General features: G+C 38.1%; 1 protein-coding gene across 17 annotated transcripts in view; it reads left to right on the top strand.

The window, feature by feature from the left end:
• Positions 1-16963, top strand: part of Bbx (BBX high mobility group box domain containing) — a 243376-nt gene that overhangs the window by 208700 nt on the left and 17713 nt on the right. For all 17 annotated transcript variants that reach the window (XM_076548971.1, XM_016008269.3, XM_076548968.1 and 14 more), the window contains 3 exons: positions 5178-6180; positions 7112-7247; positions 10016-10164. In XM_076548971.1, the coding sequence (XP_076405086.1) occupies positions 5178-6180; positions 7112-7247; positions 10016-10164 (1288 nt within the window). The remainder of the gene's footprint in view (positions 1-5177; positions 6181-7111; positions 7248-10015; positions 10165-16963) is intronic.

Here is a 16963-nt window from a genome sequence, read left to right as displayed (position 1 = left end):
GCTCAGCCCCAACAGGAGTAGTTACATCCATGTCTGTCCCCAGGTTCTGTTTCTATCACATGGAAATACCTAGTCTGATGAGGGAATAAATATTAAAAACAACAAGTAATGGAGTTGAGCAGGTTTTATATAATAGCCAGGAAATGTAAGTACTTCAATGGGAAATACAGTAGAATGAGGATACGTCAGAGTCAGATACATCATTTAGACTGAAGGAAAACCAAGTTTCAGAAACAAACCAGCAAAGCCTAAAATGAAGTGAGACCCAAAGTACTGACAGCATTCAGTCTTTCACTCTCTTTCCTTCCCACTCTAGTATTGTTACGGTATAGTTTATTTCTGCCCCTGTACATCTCCTTCCTGCTCTGCTTTTCCTCCCTCTGTATACAAACACACACAGTACATCCACAGTATGTAAAAGGAAGAAAAAATTCTATTTTTTATATTGATAATCTCTGAATATATTTATAAAATATATCCTATATTTTTATGCATGATAACCTCTGAATATATACTGTAACAGAATATAAACTGTGTGTAGCAAATAACAAAGGAGAAATAGAAAAGAATTATATCAACAGTTAAAAAGTACTCTAAAAATAGTATGAAAATCATTGTGAGCTATGAATGCAAAAATTGGCAAAAAGAAAAAACCCTATTTTTAATGTTTTGTAACTAAAGAAAGAAACTAGTTAGTCTAAATTAGAGGAAGTAAAGCTATCATAAAGATCCAGGAGAAAGTGAAACTACATAATTATTGCTTTGTGCCATTATGAGGAGAGAGTAAGGAAAATGATGTTCAAACCAGAACATATATGTGAAGAAAGGCTAGTGTGTGGTAACTCTGGAGCATCGTGGTGGTAGGATATTAATTTGGATTTCCTATGCAGAAAAATTCCACTGTAGCCTATGGCAAGACCTTGCAAATGAAATTTGTCTCACGTTTTGTAACCTTTGACAAGTTGTAGAAAACAACTCAGAACAAAATGGGGAGAAAAACATTCTGACTTTCAAAGAATAAGCATGATTCCTAAGTGTAGGCTATTATTTCATAGAAACATTAAAAACTGTTGTAATAATACTGGAACTTGTAGACAAGAGGGTGAAAACTGGAAATTAACATTTTCCCCGACAAAGGCCATGGTCACAGGTGCTGTCCTGAGTAGGCTTGCTCTGTTCTCTGACATCCCGGTATGCAGACTGCCTTCTTCTGTTCCCATATTAATGCTCAGCCTCCACCTGCATTGAGCCACCAAGAGACACTGATAGGAGACTGAGGAAGGGAGGAGGAGAAAAGGAGTTAGGGAGGAGCTGTATGTTGGTAAGGCCAAACACCATTCTTCTCGGAACCCGCTGCCTCCAGCAAGGGCCTCCTGTTTCTGTCTTACACTAGCAACTTAGCCTTTGGGTTTCAGGAATGTTTTTTTACCCCTTTTGCCTCTACCATAACTTCCTGCTGTTGCTAACTTCTGGGTTTCCTTGCCATTTCTTGTCTGGTTGCTATAATTTTCCATGAGCTGTTATAACAAACCTATTCCCTTCATGGAAGTCACTCTGCTAGATATGCCAAAAGTTGTTTCTGCTTACCCAGTTATATTGAGTAGTGCATAAACCAGCTTCATTTTCCATTTGCTGTCGTTATTGTTGTTTACCTTTTTTTTTTTAAAGCTGAGAGAATGTTGTTGGCATTGTTGGTATGCAGCATGCCGTCAGTGTCCAGGGTTCAACAAGACTTTTGAAAGCTAGTTGTATGCCATCTGAACAGACTAGGAGATGGGATTATAGCACATTCTTAGATGGCTGAGGCTTATTAATATTCAAAACAAAACAGATGAAGAGTCTGGAAGTTCACCAGAAGGCTGTGTTCTTGTCACTGTCTTACTCAGCATTGTTACCAAAGGTTTAGGCAAAGTCATGAAAAACACTGTTATCAAATGTGTGCCTGACACAAAGCTGGAAGATAATTCAAGCTTTGATAGGGTAAGGTTTACAAGGAGAAATGAGAAGTCATTTCTCTAGGTACTAGGTATATAACACATTTTTAAAATGTAGAGTTGAGACAACCAAGCTTCCTAGCATATTACATGGATAAAGAAATCTGAGACTTATAGGAACCAAAGTGTAATACATTTAGGAAAAATGAATGATTTCATCTCTGGGCACCATTAAACACTACCTAGTATCCCTACTGAGAGCTCTGTGTCTTATCTGATACTGCAAGAAGGCTGAGTGTCATTTAAGGAGAATATTGCCACATTGAAATACCTGTTCTCCCCAGTCATTATGGGGCTCTTATAATTAACAAATATTTCCACTTTTTGGTTTGTTTGGTTTTTTTTTACCTCACAGAACCCCAATCAAGGCTGTACTGTTACCCACTTCTCAGCCGTTTTTTGCTCCAATGAGTTAAATGTAAGCTCTTTAGCTCACTATGTAACTTTGTTTGGTTATGAACTCAGTTTTTTTCAATAAAGTCTATCCTTTAGGACTGACAAAGAGGGTAATCAGTTTTTGCTCAATATTAAACTTCTCAGACAAACCTGCCCTCTCACACAGTAATAAGTTACCTGTCTTTGTGCAGAAGTCGATTAACTCTCAAGAGCACTGTGTAATATGAACCCCTGTATTGGAAAAAGAAGGTTCTGTTAGGCAACCCAGTGACACTCAGGTCTGGGTCAGATTTGGGTTTTGTTTTTTTATTTGTTTATTTTGGTTTTTCGAGGCAGGGTTTCTCTGTGAAACAGTTTTGGCTATCCTGGAACTCACTCTGTAGACCAGGCTGGCCTCGAACTCACGGAGATCCTCCTGCCTCTACCTCTGAGTGCTGGGATTAAAGGAGTGTGCCACCACCACCTGGCCAGATTTGGGTTTTGGTCAGTGAACAGATTTGTGATTTGTGGCTTTTAATAGAAGAATTTGTTTTACTTTTATAATTTTACCTCCAGCAATATAATTGTATTTCTTAAAATTTAGGATCAACACACTCTATTTGAGGAGGGTGGGGGTGGCTTCTAAGAGCCTAAAACAGGGGAGTAAAGCGTGCTTGGTGTAATTACCTACACAAGAAATATTATGCTATTTCCCAGAATACGTCCCTAGAGTGAATGTCTATATGTGTTCCATTTCAGTCCTTGCTTAGAATCCTATCAAGGGTGATAAGGAGAATCATTTTGAAATATATTGAACAGAGAATAGAGTTTGCAAAGTACTATTAGGTTTGCTAAGTTAAATCTGTGCTGCAGATGCAAACTGTTGGCCCAGCGCTGCAGAAGCCTCTGCCTGGATGAGAAATGGCCCTGACATGACCCATGGAAGGCAACCAGAGTGACAAAGGCTGAAGAAACATTACATTTACTTTGAGAATGTCATTCTGAGCTACTTCTAGAGCCAGTTATTGAGCCCACATGGGATAGTTTATAAATAACTAGGGCTAGAATAGTGGAAAAGGAAAACTACTTCAAAATTCACTCATTAGAGTTAAGCATGCAGGGAAGAAAAATGATGTCGTGTTTTAGCAGTAACGTAAGATAACATGTACTTCAGGCGTCTTTCTGGTTCAGGACAAGAAGGGGAAGAGCCCAGTGCGCATGGTTACTAGCTGAGATTTAAAAGTAAACTGGCGTGAGTCCAGAGAAAGACAACTCTGTTGCACACCTTTCTTTTCTCACATCTTCCCTGTGAATTTTCTGAAGCATGGGGCACTCTCGTCATGTTATTCAGTTTTTTTTAAAAGCAGCGGTGTCTGCCTCCTCCGCACCTCCAATTCCTTACAGAGTCCTCTCAGAAAGGTTTGTGATGCAGTCAAAGCACTAAGGGGGAAAAGTGAGACAGGGAGCATCTGATACTTAATCCAGTGTATGACTCGTTCAGAACTGAGTTTCACATCTGTCAGTGGTCCTAACAACTTGCCATTTGGGAAGATGATGGTTCTGTAAAACAGATGAGCTTCCTGCTCCTGTGCTGATTCTGTGCTGACTCATCAAGCCCCAGTGCTCTTTCTCTTCCATGCTGCTAATGCACAGTAAATCACATATGTTACGGCTACTTTGTCCTGTGCTGCACTTGACCAAATCAGCATCACCGGCCTCTTGGTAAATCACTCAAACGCAGAAACCTAATGCTGTTGTTTTTTATGTCATTAGTATCCTTCTTGGGACCTGGCATTTGAGAGGTTACAGTCGTGTTTATGAGTGGAAACTGGGGTATTGAAAATAGTTTACCATAAGCTGTAATTCCACCTCCTAGAACACAGCCTGAGTTTCAAGGTAATAGGGAACTGGAGATAAAGGTGACAGCTTTCCTCTTAAATGTTCTAGATGTGACATTTGGGGGTAAAGAATTTTTAAAGTTGACCAGATATAGAGCAGATGTATTTTGGTATTCAGAAGTTTTAAAATTCTTAAAAAACAAAACAAAAAAAAACACACCAAAACATGTATAGTAAATATATCTTGCTCTGTGTGTGTCCAGTACATATCCAAATACATGAATATTCTGACAGCAAAAATACAATAAGTGTGATAAACTGCCTATGACATAGTTTCCGTTGGTGTGGCTGTGAATCTACAGCCAGGCTCCGATCAGACTAGATTTGTCACCAGACAAGAGCAAAAGCAAATCCATGTTTTCAGAGCTTCTGTGTTTTTATAGCTATCTATCTGTTGGCATCTGTGGACCTGTACTGCATGTTCACTAATTGAAGCCTTCCATTGTTGTTTGATGAATCATTGTAACATTTCTAATTTCAAGTGGATGGGTGGAAGTTACTACTGTTTTCTTTTTTTCTGGGCTGCTGGACCAAACACAGAACAGGGTGTGGGGATTATATTGACATAATATATCATCTCACTTCGCCTCAGAAAATCTTCCAAGATAGGATCTGTCTGTTTTATAAAGGTCTTGGGCAATAAGGGGTGAAGTTCTGTACCAAACAAGCATAAAACTAGGAGCCAAGTCTGTCTTTATGCTCCAGAATTCATCCTCTATCAAATCTAATTTTTGTAAGAAAAGTTTCTGATGATGCTAGAAAATGATTCAAGGGTGTTTATGGCAGAAGTGAGATGATTATTGTAAAGTTTTCTTAAAGAGGTATAATTAAAAAGTGAAAACTAATTTTGATGATAAAATAATGAGGCTGTTTTGGTGTTTTTCCTCTCACTTTTGTTTTAACTATGTAGATGTGTCTGGCATCCGAGGGGATGAAAATGGAAGAAACAAAACTCATAAAATCAAAAGAATCAGATGGTGGGAGAATTAAAGAAATGGAAAAAGGGAAGGAAGAGAGAGACATAAAATTGGAGAAAAACAATGAATCTGGGTTCCAGAAGGAAGTAGAATTTGAGAAATCATCTAAGGAAAATATAAGGGAGTCTAAGGACTTAAGACACTTTGAGGAGCTACAAATGGATAATGTAATGGCTATAAAAATGGAAGACCCCAAAGAAATTAGAAAGGAATCAGAGGACGATCAGAAATATGGTCATTTCCCTGATTTTTCTTACTCTGCCAGTAGCAAGATAATAATTAGTGATGTCCCCAATAGAAAGGATCACATGTGCCACCCTCATGGAATTATGATCATCGAGGACCCCACCACACTAAACAAACCAGAAAAGATCAAAAAGAAAAAGAAGAAAAACAAACTGGATCGGCATGGAAATGACAAATCCACACCCAAGAAGACCTGTAAGAAGAGGCAGTCTTCAGAATCCGACATTGAGAGTGTCATGTACACCATAGAAGCTGTTGCAAAAGGAGACTGGGGTGTTGACAAACTTGGAGAAACCCCAAGAAAGAAGGCCCGCCCCTCAAGTGGCAAGGGAGGCATTTTGGATGCCAAGCCACCAAAGAAAAAAGTGAAATCGAAAGAGAAGAAGGTATCCAAGGAAAAGTGCTCAGACATCACCAAAGAGTCACGACCTCCAGATTTCCTTAATATTTCTGCCAGCAAGAACGCTCCTGGGGAGGTGCCAGAGGGCATAAAAGCAGAACCATTGACCCCCACAGAGGATGCACTGCCACCTAGCCTACCAGGACAGGCCAAGCCTGAGGACAGTGACTGTCACAGAAAAACAGAGACCTGTGGCTCCAGGAAATCGGAGAGGTCTTGCAAAGGTGCTCTTTATAAAACCCTGGTGTCAGAGGGCATGCTCACCTCCCTGCGAGCTAATGTTGACAGAGGTAAGTGACTTCTATAAACCTCGGTGGACTACAATGCTAGCAGAGTCTCCTGTTCAGACCTATTGAAAAAATCATCATGAACAGTTGAATATCAAACTAGTACCTAGTATGACTCACTCATTCATGTGTCATATCCATTTCACTTTACCTGCGTACTTCCTAGCACTGTTAAGGGAAGGTTTGTTTTTTTGTAAGTAGTCAGGATAGAGAAATTCCAAATTACTTTTTTGTTTGTTTGTTTCTCCATTATGGGCTGGCTTCATCAGTATGACATGGCACTTTTAGCCTAATGTTTAAATTGATGGAATTTCCTGAATGACACAAATAAATTTGGCAGGATCTACCTGTAGGCTCCAAAAGCAAATATCCTATCTAGCTCTTTTGTTAGGTAATCAAAACTACAAATGAGGTGTTATTTAAAGCATAGTAGCATCTATACAGTATTTTATCTGTATTCGTTTTATTTTTGAAGCATCTGGCTAGGGAACTGTTTCTTGGTGGGCTCTATTCCAACAAGAGATGATATGTGGTTCTTAGGTCAGATAAGCCCTAAGTGGAAAGAGCTTGGGAGTATGTAATTCTTCAGGGATGTCTTTTAGTGAGTCTTGAGAAATTTAGGATTAATATTGTCCATTAGCAACAGACTCACTTTAATTTAGGCTGGTTCTCAAATGAAAAAGATAGGAGCAGCATCTTGAGTTTAGTACATGGTGGACTATGACATGACTGCTTATCTCAGAGGTAAGATTGTCTTTTACAGTTCCTTTATTAAAAGCAGTCCAACCCAAATCGCTCTGGGTACTGATAGGTACAAATAGCATCATGGAGATAATAGGTAAAGGGGCCAAGAAGTCACTTGTGAAGGACCTGAGCTGATCTGCTCCAGCTCTAGTATTCTGAGCAAACCCCTTCCTTCACTTGGGTTTCCTAGGGAAACGAAGCTCAGGAAAAGGAAATTCCTCTGATCACGAAGGGTGTTGGAGTGAAGAGAGCTGGACATTTAACCAGAGTGGGACCAGTGGGAGCAAGAAGTTTAAGAAGAAGCTAAGGGAAGACTCCTTCCTTGGGTAAGTGCCTGTCAGCACAGGTGACCTTCACTGTGTACCCAACTGTGGCAAGAGTATTAAGTAAGTCTGAGGTACTGTTGGTTATTTTTTGTTAGCCCTTGTCTTAATAAGCTCCCTACCGAAGACAGATCAGGGGTAATTACATGATTCCTGCCCCTAACCAATCATACGAATGGTAATGTCATTTACACTTGAGGTATAATACAAACTATACACAGTTTAAGTTTAGGTCTGAGTTTAAATTGAGGTCCACCACAGTGCAGTATTGTAATAATTGTGGATACTCTATTATCAATTACTAGGACCCATTTTACCATCTGGAGCTAAAGATGAATTTTATTTGTGTATTTACATTTTGCACATTTTATGCCATTATTTACATTTTAGTATTATATGTGTTTAATATTTCTGAATATAGGTACGTATGTTAATAAAAATAATGATAGCTGGACAATATGAGGTAAATAAATTATGCTCACCTTCTGACGCTGGTGTATCTAAACAATCTCTTGCTACTCTAAGAAAAGTAATCCTGATATACATTGTACATTGAAATGTGGTACTGAGGAAGCAATGGTACATATCACTATAAAATCACTTAGGATTATTATTTCATGATTACTGTTATGCCAACACTTTATATTGATCAATATAAAGCATTTTGTTGGTAGAGGTAGTACTTTATGTTGGTGAGAAAAACATCTCCATATTCACTTGTGCCATTTTGAAAGTCCTTTGAGATTTCATATTAGCCTAATTTGAAAAGAATGCATTGGATACAAATAATTTTTCATAAGTATTTTTAAAAGTATGCAGATTTTATGCATTGAGTATATTGTATTTATTTTATTCATAATCTTTGCATTTCTATTTGTGGGGAAATATAACTTTCATTGGAAATAAGGTACTTTAAAATCTGGTTAATTCTAAGACTTCAGGGCATCATAAACTGGAAAGTAGAGGCTTATGGTGCAGATACTTGAAGATTATTTTTAAAAACATATTTCAAGATTATATTAAAATAATATAGTTAATAGTTTCATTACTAGTGTTTTAAAAGTCCAAAGTACTTCAAATTAGTTTTATTTACATTATACTTAAGTAATGATATGAAAATTCTCCATTTGTCATTGCTAAATGATACTTTGAAATGCAGGGTTCTTTAAAATAAAAATAGTGATCCTAGGACATCTCTAGACAATACTGTGCATTTCCATGAACTGCTCAGACTGTGAGTCTGAATACCAAGCCAGGACAGGAGGAAGTTCATGACAGAAGTAGAGAAATAAAGTAAGCAATCATGAAAGCTGGGAAGGTAGCTCAGCTGCTGATGTGTTTGCCACTGTACCATGAAGACCCAAGTTCAATCCCAAAGCCCATGTTAACAAAAAAAAAAATTTTTTTTGGCATGGTTGCAAACCCAAAACTAGCAAGTCAGAGACAGGTGGATCCCAGAGTGCACTAGTTAGCTAGACTTAATCAGTAAGCTCCTGGCCAAGTAAGACTCCCTGTCTCAAAAAAACAGGATGGATGGCTCTTAAAAAACACCTGAGGTTGTTTTCTAGCCTTCACACACACACACACACACACACACACACACACACACACACACACACACACACACACACACACACGTGTAATAGTAAGCAGCAAGCATTAAGCTTGCCAATGAAGTTGATGATTCCACTCTAAGCAGCAAGGTTAGTTAGGAGGCACATGCCCACACCAGGTCTTTGGAAACAGAAGCCTGAAGCATATGGGTTCAAGGACAACAAGGACTAAATATGGACTTCCAGGTCAGTCTCAGCTACACAGAAAGACCTTGTCTCCAAACCTAACTTGATCAATTATTTAAACTCCCAAGTTGCAAGAGAGATGTTTCTCCATTTGCTGAGAAACAGGGTAAATGAAACAGCCTTCAAAAATCTATGTCAAGAGAATAGTGGGGTGTGGGAGTTTGTATGTGAGAAGCCCAACACATCTGAAGCTGCTCTTCTTCCCCAACCCTTCCATTTCCTGTCTACCAAGCTCGGCAGTCCTGCAGCATCTTCACCCAGCTGTCGGCAGTGTATCTTTGTTAGTAATTCTCAGTGAACAAAAGCCAGCAGCTAGCCTAGGATCCAGCAGGCATGCTGCCATTGCTGTGCGGGGCCCTTAGAGACAAAACCAGCCCAAGGATTCCCTGACTTTGCCAGTCATTTGTGATTTTCATTTAAAGTGGTACTGCCTCTCTTGCCAGTCTTCCTTGAAAGCTGGCTTTACTTTGCTAGCTGAGTGTTGTTCCTCATGAGTCAACACTCTAGAATTTCTTTTCTAACATTCAAATTTTATACGCTTTCTAAAATCTGTGTATGTTTTAATCAAACACTAGTCAGTAATTTAAAAACTCAACTTATAAGACTCAATGTGTCATATTACCTATGATATTGTTAATGCATGAGCATTCATATGAATGTTTAGAATGAGACCTGTCTGAGTAGAGTATACTTTGTATTTAACCGTATGAGACTAAGCCATGCCAGCAGAGAGAATGCCAACTCTTACACTTTAACCATTCTGTGTTTTCTAAGGTGTGTAGATTTATATTGATAAATCTTCTCAAGAATTTCTGAGAAGGTCTCTTTTCCCCCTTGTATGGATTTTTTTTTAATGACTTAATTCCTAGGGACCCTGTTTTCAAGTTGAAATACTTAAAAATATATCATTTATCGGTTTCTGTTTAAATATTTGGCCTTTTGCTAATTGAATTTCTTCTCTCTTTTTAATAGTTCCGCAAAGCTGGATGAGGAATTTGAAAAGAAATTCAACAGCCTCCCTCAATATAGTCCTCTTACATTTGACCGGAAATGTGTATCTATTCCAAGGAAAAAGAAGAAGACTGGAAACATGTCCTCCGAATCGACTAAAACCAGCAAAGGTTAGCTGTGGTCTCTCTACTCCTTGCACTGCATCAGAACCTCAGCTGCCCCTTCATCTAACTTCAGCTCCCCTTAGAGAACCACAGTGATTAGAGTTAGAATCGAGGCAGAAAGGAGGCAGAATTGCCTCCCTTCTCCTGTCTTTCCTCCTTAATTCTCCTTAGCCTCTACCTTTGCATCATGTCTGTACATTTGCTCTTAAAGATGTACCCAGGCTTTTTCAGATGAGGTACTCATGTCCACATGGTCATGCTGCTGCTCTCCAGAGCTCTCTTGGAATTTTGAGATTTTGTTGAGCAAATTCCACTGCCTGAATAAAACTTGTATTTGGTGAGTCTGCAAGAGAACAGGCTCTGGGACTTTGCAAACCTTCTGTTTGCCTGAGAAGCAAACACTGTTCTTTACTATCTGGATGAACCAAAACAAAAGAAAACTACCTAGAATAAATACTCCACTAATAGACTTTGTTTCATTACATTTGCAGAAAAGTACATTATTTACATATTTGCTTTCAAGAGCATCAGGTTCTCTGTTAGGAATCTCTTCAGATTATCAGTGTGACTCGGGTAGCTCTCAGCACTCGTCAGGGATAACATTCCCATTTAAAGGGACTGTTTAAGGGTATTGGCATTTTCAGTGGTCTCAACACCCGGGACAGCTGTTGACAAGCTGCCCTGTGTGACAAGCCCTGGGGCATGATCTGGGTGCCAAACATGAGCTCCACTCAGGCCCAATGAATTGGCCCACCCAGAATCTAAGCATTACTGTCAATGAGAACTTTGTCTTTTCATTTCTCTTTAGTCCTGAAGATTAGTTAGGAAAACTTTTTTCTAGTTTTCCCCACAGTTACGTCATTCAGTGAGCTGTCCTGCCAGCAACAGGAAATGGAGAGATGGAGCACAGGTGTGGCTGAGCTACAGCTGCTTCAGGATCAAATTCTGAGCAGGGTTTGGTAGATGAGTTCTTTGTAATTATCTTGCAGATGTGGCTACCTGTTCCCTGCGTGTGTCAAATCAGATTGATTCCCTGATTTTGTGGATTTTGAGGGAATATTTAAAATATATAAACTATAGAAAATACATTTATATTGTTTTCTCTAATAAAACATAAATCATTCTCCCTCAAGATCTATAAACCCTTTGCACACTGTAATTGTCACAACAAGGAGAGGACCACTTTGAGATGTACATCTCAGGATATTATTGAAAGGCTTGTGAAAAACCTTACTCCATGATTAAAGGCTGGGAGGTGCATCAAAATAATTGTAGAATTACCCATCTCCTTCTGTGGTTACTAAGAAGCCTAAAGAATAAAGAATTAAATAGGAAATGAAGCATCACTAGCTTTTCTCATCTGAGAAAATCAATGTTCTGTGGAGACTTTCTAAGATGGATAGGGCAAGAGCTGAAGTATACCTGTTGACAGGCAGTTGAACCCCACATGAAATGACAGTCTTCATCCTGGAGATACTTAGGTGTAGGCAATGTAGTCCATGAGCCCAGAGATGCCTGGTGTCTTGAGCTCCCACACTTCTTGGCTTTAAAGATGCTGATAAATATTTGACAAGCCAGTAAAATGGCACTTAATTGATTGAGGTTCAAGACACATTCCTTATCCCGCTCCTTACAGTTCAAGACATTCATTATACGTCTGTGAAACTGCTGAATTATCTACCCTGGAAAGTACTGATAGATTATTTTTCTAAAGCCAAAACACTGAAGTTAGGATCCATTTTCACAAAACCTTTCTTGGTTGTCTATTACATGCCTTCTCCTCTCCAGCTAAGATTAATAGTATTTCTTTGGCATGAAATAGCTCTTTGTAGTTTTACATTGTGCTTCCTACAACATCATCTTAACTTGTTAGTTATACTTCTCAAGCCACAAAAGAAGCCACTGGTATGTCAGTAATTATATATGTGGGAAGTCTTCTCCTTTTAGATTATGGTCTATGTTGTGTTTCATAAAACGAAATGGAATTAAAATAAAGCAAAAATTAAATAATATATTCTGTTTAGCAAACTGGAGAAATAGTATTCATAACTAATTTGCAATTTGGCATTAGCAGTGTACTAGACTGCGGGTTATTAATGAAATTATCATACCAGCTGTGCTGTAATTGCCTGATCTTTGGGGGATAGAGAGATTGTTTTCTTAGACTCTAGACCCTTTGCACCTTTGCATAATGAGTCATTCAAAACAAACACTGTGTATGAGATCATTAGTTCTTCTGTAGAAGAGCATGTGTTCATAGGAAACTCATTTTTTTTTTCTTCTTTTTCAAGACAGGGTTTCTCTGAGTAGCCCTGGCTGTCCTGGAACTTACTCTAGCCAGGCTGGCCTCAAACTCTGAGACCTACCTGCCTCTACCTCCTGAGTGCTGGGATTAAAGGGGAGGACCATCACCGCCTGGCTAGGAAACTCGTTTTTAACACCAGTTTCCCATTTGTATTATTTTCTCCTGCATTCACTGTCATTCAACATTAGTTTTTCCTCACATATACTTGGTACCCCTTTGGGTATTTGTGGGTATATGAAGTACATAAAATTTTTCTGAAATGTAATTTCAAGAAGAAATCACTATTTATGATTTCCTACAGATGCATATCTCGAATCATAGTACTTACTTGGGTTTACTCCTCTGTTTTCCCATTGATCTCATTGGTTCTGACTTTTTTCGTGCTCCCTCATTTCTTCCTCATGGTCTTTCCCTTATTTCTGCCCCATCCCTTATGTCAAAAACTTTACAGTGAAAGGAATGACCTCCTGCAAGTGGGCTTGGTCTGTTTTGTCATAGTTGAACACAGCGTGATGATTTAGGAATAGAATTTCCCTTTGCTTCTAAGAACAAACTATCCAATAAATGACCATCCATCTAGCTCACAGTGCAGTTCAGCTACAGAAGCCCAATCTTACATTGTTTTCCAGGTTATCTCTGGGTTCTTTCTGTGTGATTTTGAATGAAAGCTTTAAATCATGAGTCTAAATGAAACTCTAACTTCTAAGAGGGTTCCTTTTGGAACATCAATTTATCTGTACTGATAATATATGAAGTATTGTTTACAAAAAGCCTCAGAAGTCAGAGTTCTAGGAAAATAGTAATTTTCAAACAGTAGTCAGGTTCTGTTGAAAACGTAAATTGAGTTCAAGTTGGAATGTTTTTAATTTAAAGCTCTATCTTGATCCTTGACTTCTACTTGTTCTTTATATTTTTACATATTTCTTTGGCCCTTGTCAAATGTGCTGCTGTTCTTTTTTTTTTTTCAACCCACATTACATTTTAATATTAAAGTTAAAAATGGTTACATGGGCAACTAGAGAGATGGCTCAACAGTTAAAAGACTGGCTGCTGTTTGAGAGGACCTAGGTTCCCAGTACCCACATGGTGGCTTACAACCATTGTAACTCCAATCCCAGGGACACCCTCTTCTGGCTTCCACAGGGATTGCTTGCATGTGTACACGGACATAATTCAGCCAGATATGCATACACATAATATTAAAAGCAGAAAAGAAAGTAAATGGCTAAGCAGGAGCTAGCCAGGAGCAACACCTGCTTAACATATATAAAGCACTAATAGGAAATTTAATCCAACTACTCTCTCCTCTCCATAAGATGGCTAAGAATTCCTTGTTTTTAAATCATGGTGGTAATACAAGAAGCTGTTTCACAGAGTAGAAGCTAGAATCTGCTGTTTGAATTTAAGAACACTTTCGGTCTGTGAGACTGAGGTCTGTAAATAGCTAGGCTAGCCTCTCCTGCTAGGAAGGTGTAGTTCCCAGTTTAGGCAGAATTTTGTCATTTACCCTCAAACTATTTGAGTCTTCATTGCTACCAAACTTTCTCAGGAAGAGAATGGCAGCAGATTTGCACTATAAAAGGCACACTATGATGAATTTCTTTCTAATCCTTACTATGTTTATTTTGGTAAGTTATAATCTTGCAAGAATACACTCAATTTTACTTATATTTTATTTGTGTTTTTAATTCTCATTCAGAGTAATAGGTTGTATAATGGTATTCTCACACATACTTTGTTGAGCCTCTTCCCCAACTCTCCTCCCCTTCCCTGACAGTCTTGAGTTCCTTAATCACAAGTGTCCAGCCCAAGTAAGTAGCTCCACCCCATTCATGAATTCTAACTTAATAGTGGCTGATAATACTTTCCAACTTAAGCAAATCAATGGATATTTCCAACTTACTCAGATCAATGCCCAGCAGCCGGGAGCAATTTGTTACAAATTATTGCAAAGGAATTTATTGATTCATTAGTTATGCAACCAATACAAAAATGACAGCCTGGTCTTAGGGGAAAAAAATCCTTATGCTTTTATATTGATTAGAACACATGAAATTATAGAACATGGGGAGAGTTCCTGGCAGTAGAGTTAGACCTGGCATTTAGGACACAACAGTTCAAAAGAGCAGGTTCGCCCAAGTCTTACCTCTGACCTTGAACAATTACCATGCCGAGCTAAGACTGATGTGCTACTGCCACACATGCCCTAAATGTCCATCTTCCAGGAGACCCTGAGCATGAATGCTTTGGAAAGGCTGAGATGTCAGTGTCAATGTTCTTAACCTCTTGGCTTGTGGTATGGCTCTACTGTTTCTACCCAGCTGTAAGTTGGAGTGCAATGCAAAGGACTGATACCCTCAGAGTTCAGGACATCCTTCCCCAAGTTACAAGTGGTGACCTGAGTCGCTTTACTGTGCAGGGTTGCCCTAAGGAGACTGCAGTTGGTGCTAGTATTCTCTTACACAGTTTGGTAAGGAAAGAGATGTAACAGAAGCCTGAAGGGTAGTGCGAGTGAAGAACAATGATCTTTTCTTTGTTTTCTGAATGGTTCTTTCCAGAACATTTTTTCCTGCTTTTTGTGTCCTTCCTTTTCCCCCAATTTGTGTTTCCTTCTATGTTAATGTAACAAAGGAAAAAAGATACTACTAAATTTCCTTGTATTTTCTGTCATTTTTTAACTTTATTTTGTTTAGACAGCTTGTCAAACACGTGTGCAATGCTGGTGAGCAGAAATGAAATTGTTCATTTATTGACTCCTAAATCACTGCTTTTCTGTGACTGTGATTAGATCTTACTCATTACTTTTCTTTCATGTTTTTTCACTACTTTGAAACAGCCATCATTTGTTTACAGTATTTAGAGTCATCTTTGGGAGGATGGTTCCAAGCAAGGAATTTTTTTAATGTAAGCTTATGTAAGCTCTTCTATATACAGAGGCACTGTGTGTGTGTGTGTCTGTGTGTCTGTGTCTGTGTGAGTCTGTGTCTGTGTGTGTGTGTAAATATGGACAGATTCGTCTTTAGCTTTGTCCTTAACTTAAACTTCTCAGATTTCTCTGATACAGGTCCTTTTCTTTTCTAAACCATCCCATACACCAAATCAGTCTGTTTTTATATCCCTTTCCATGTGAGCCAATACCTTATAATTCCCACTGGTAAATCAGTAGGATCTCTGTGAGCCCCAGAAGTCTCAAAATGTTTATTCTTCTTTCTCCTACTTACTTACCATGATTGCCTACATGTCGTTCAGGTGTACCAGCCTGCAGGTGCCTGGGTTTTATAAAATATAGGAAGCAATGCTTGCAAACAACTTATAGAGAATATTGCTAATATCAATGTAGCATGTGCACATGACGGGTTTACTTTGTGTTTGTTAATTTATTTTCTCTTGGTGCTTCTTTTTTCTAAAAAGAACAAGCATAGAAACTTTCTATGTTCATTTCAAACCACTCCAACTAATTTAGAACTGTTTGCTATTGGTTATTTAGAAGAATGATTTATGGTCATAACATTTGCAGAAATTTATGGTATCATTGGTAAAAATACTTAAAAACATACATTTTAATGTTTAAAATGTTTTTTAAATTTAAATTTAAAAAACACATTTCTCATACATTTTGTGCCAGTTAGTGCTGTAGGAGCTTTGTTATTTATGAAGTGAGTCTTTTTTGAGAATCTGTCCTATACTAAACTCTATTCTAGGTACTCTGATTATAACTGTGAATAAAGAACCTGCTGCTATGGAGGTTTCATTATGCTGGGAAGACCAGCTAAATAAGGCCAAGTAAACAAAGTATATTATGTGTTTAAAGACAAAAAGTACTATGAAAAATAAAAGAACAGATTGATAGAACAACTATACAAATGATCAGCAAGGAAAATGAGCACTTGAACAACATTCAAACAACTAGAACTACCAGACACGACCCAACACTTGCAGAGAGTGTATCTCAAGTATGGAGAACACTCTCCAAATTAGATATGTGGTAGGCCATAAAACAAACTAACTGATTAATTTAAAATTAAATTAGCACAGTTTTTTCTCTGGCCATAGTAGAAAAAATTAAAAATCAGTCATAGATTAAAAGCTTAAATGAGGAGATGAATGCACATGAAAACAGAGTACCCAAAAGGGAGGGTGGGATGTGACTTAAGTGAAGAGAATTTACTCCCCTATGAAAGATCTAAAATCAGTACTTTAACTAGGCTTTCCCCTTAAGACAATGAGAAAAGAAAGGCAAACCCAAATGCAAAGGAAGCAGAAGGAAGGAAATAGTAAACCTTTAAAAAATTAATGGTATGAAATATAATAGAGAAACATCAAAACCAGTTCCTTGAAAATAGCAAGAAACATTTAACTAGATTGTGACCAAGAAAAACAGAGATTTACACATTAGAATCTGAAATGAAACAAGACATCACTATCAACTGAACATAAATGAAAAAATTGTATAAGTACTACGAACATACTACACACTAGTATGTTAAATAACCTTATCAG

This window comes from Peromyscus maniculatus, chromosome 12, assembly GCF_049852395.1.
Source record: "Peromyscus maniculatus bairdii isolate BWxNUB_F1_BW_parent chromosome 12, HU_Pman_BW_mat_3.1, whole genome shotgun sequence".
In the NCBI taxonomy this organism is placed as follows: Eukaryota; Metazoa; Chordata; class Mammalia; order Rodentia; family Cricetidae; genus Peromyscus; species Peromyscus maniculatus.
This window is presented reverse-complemented; position numbering and strand designations above follow the sequence as displayed.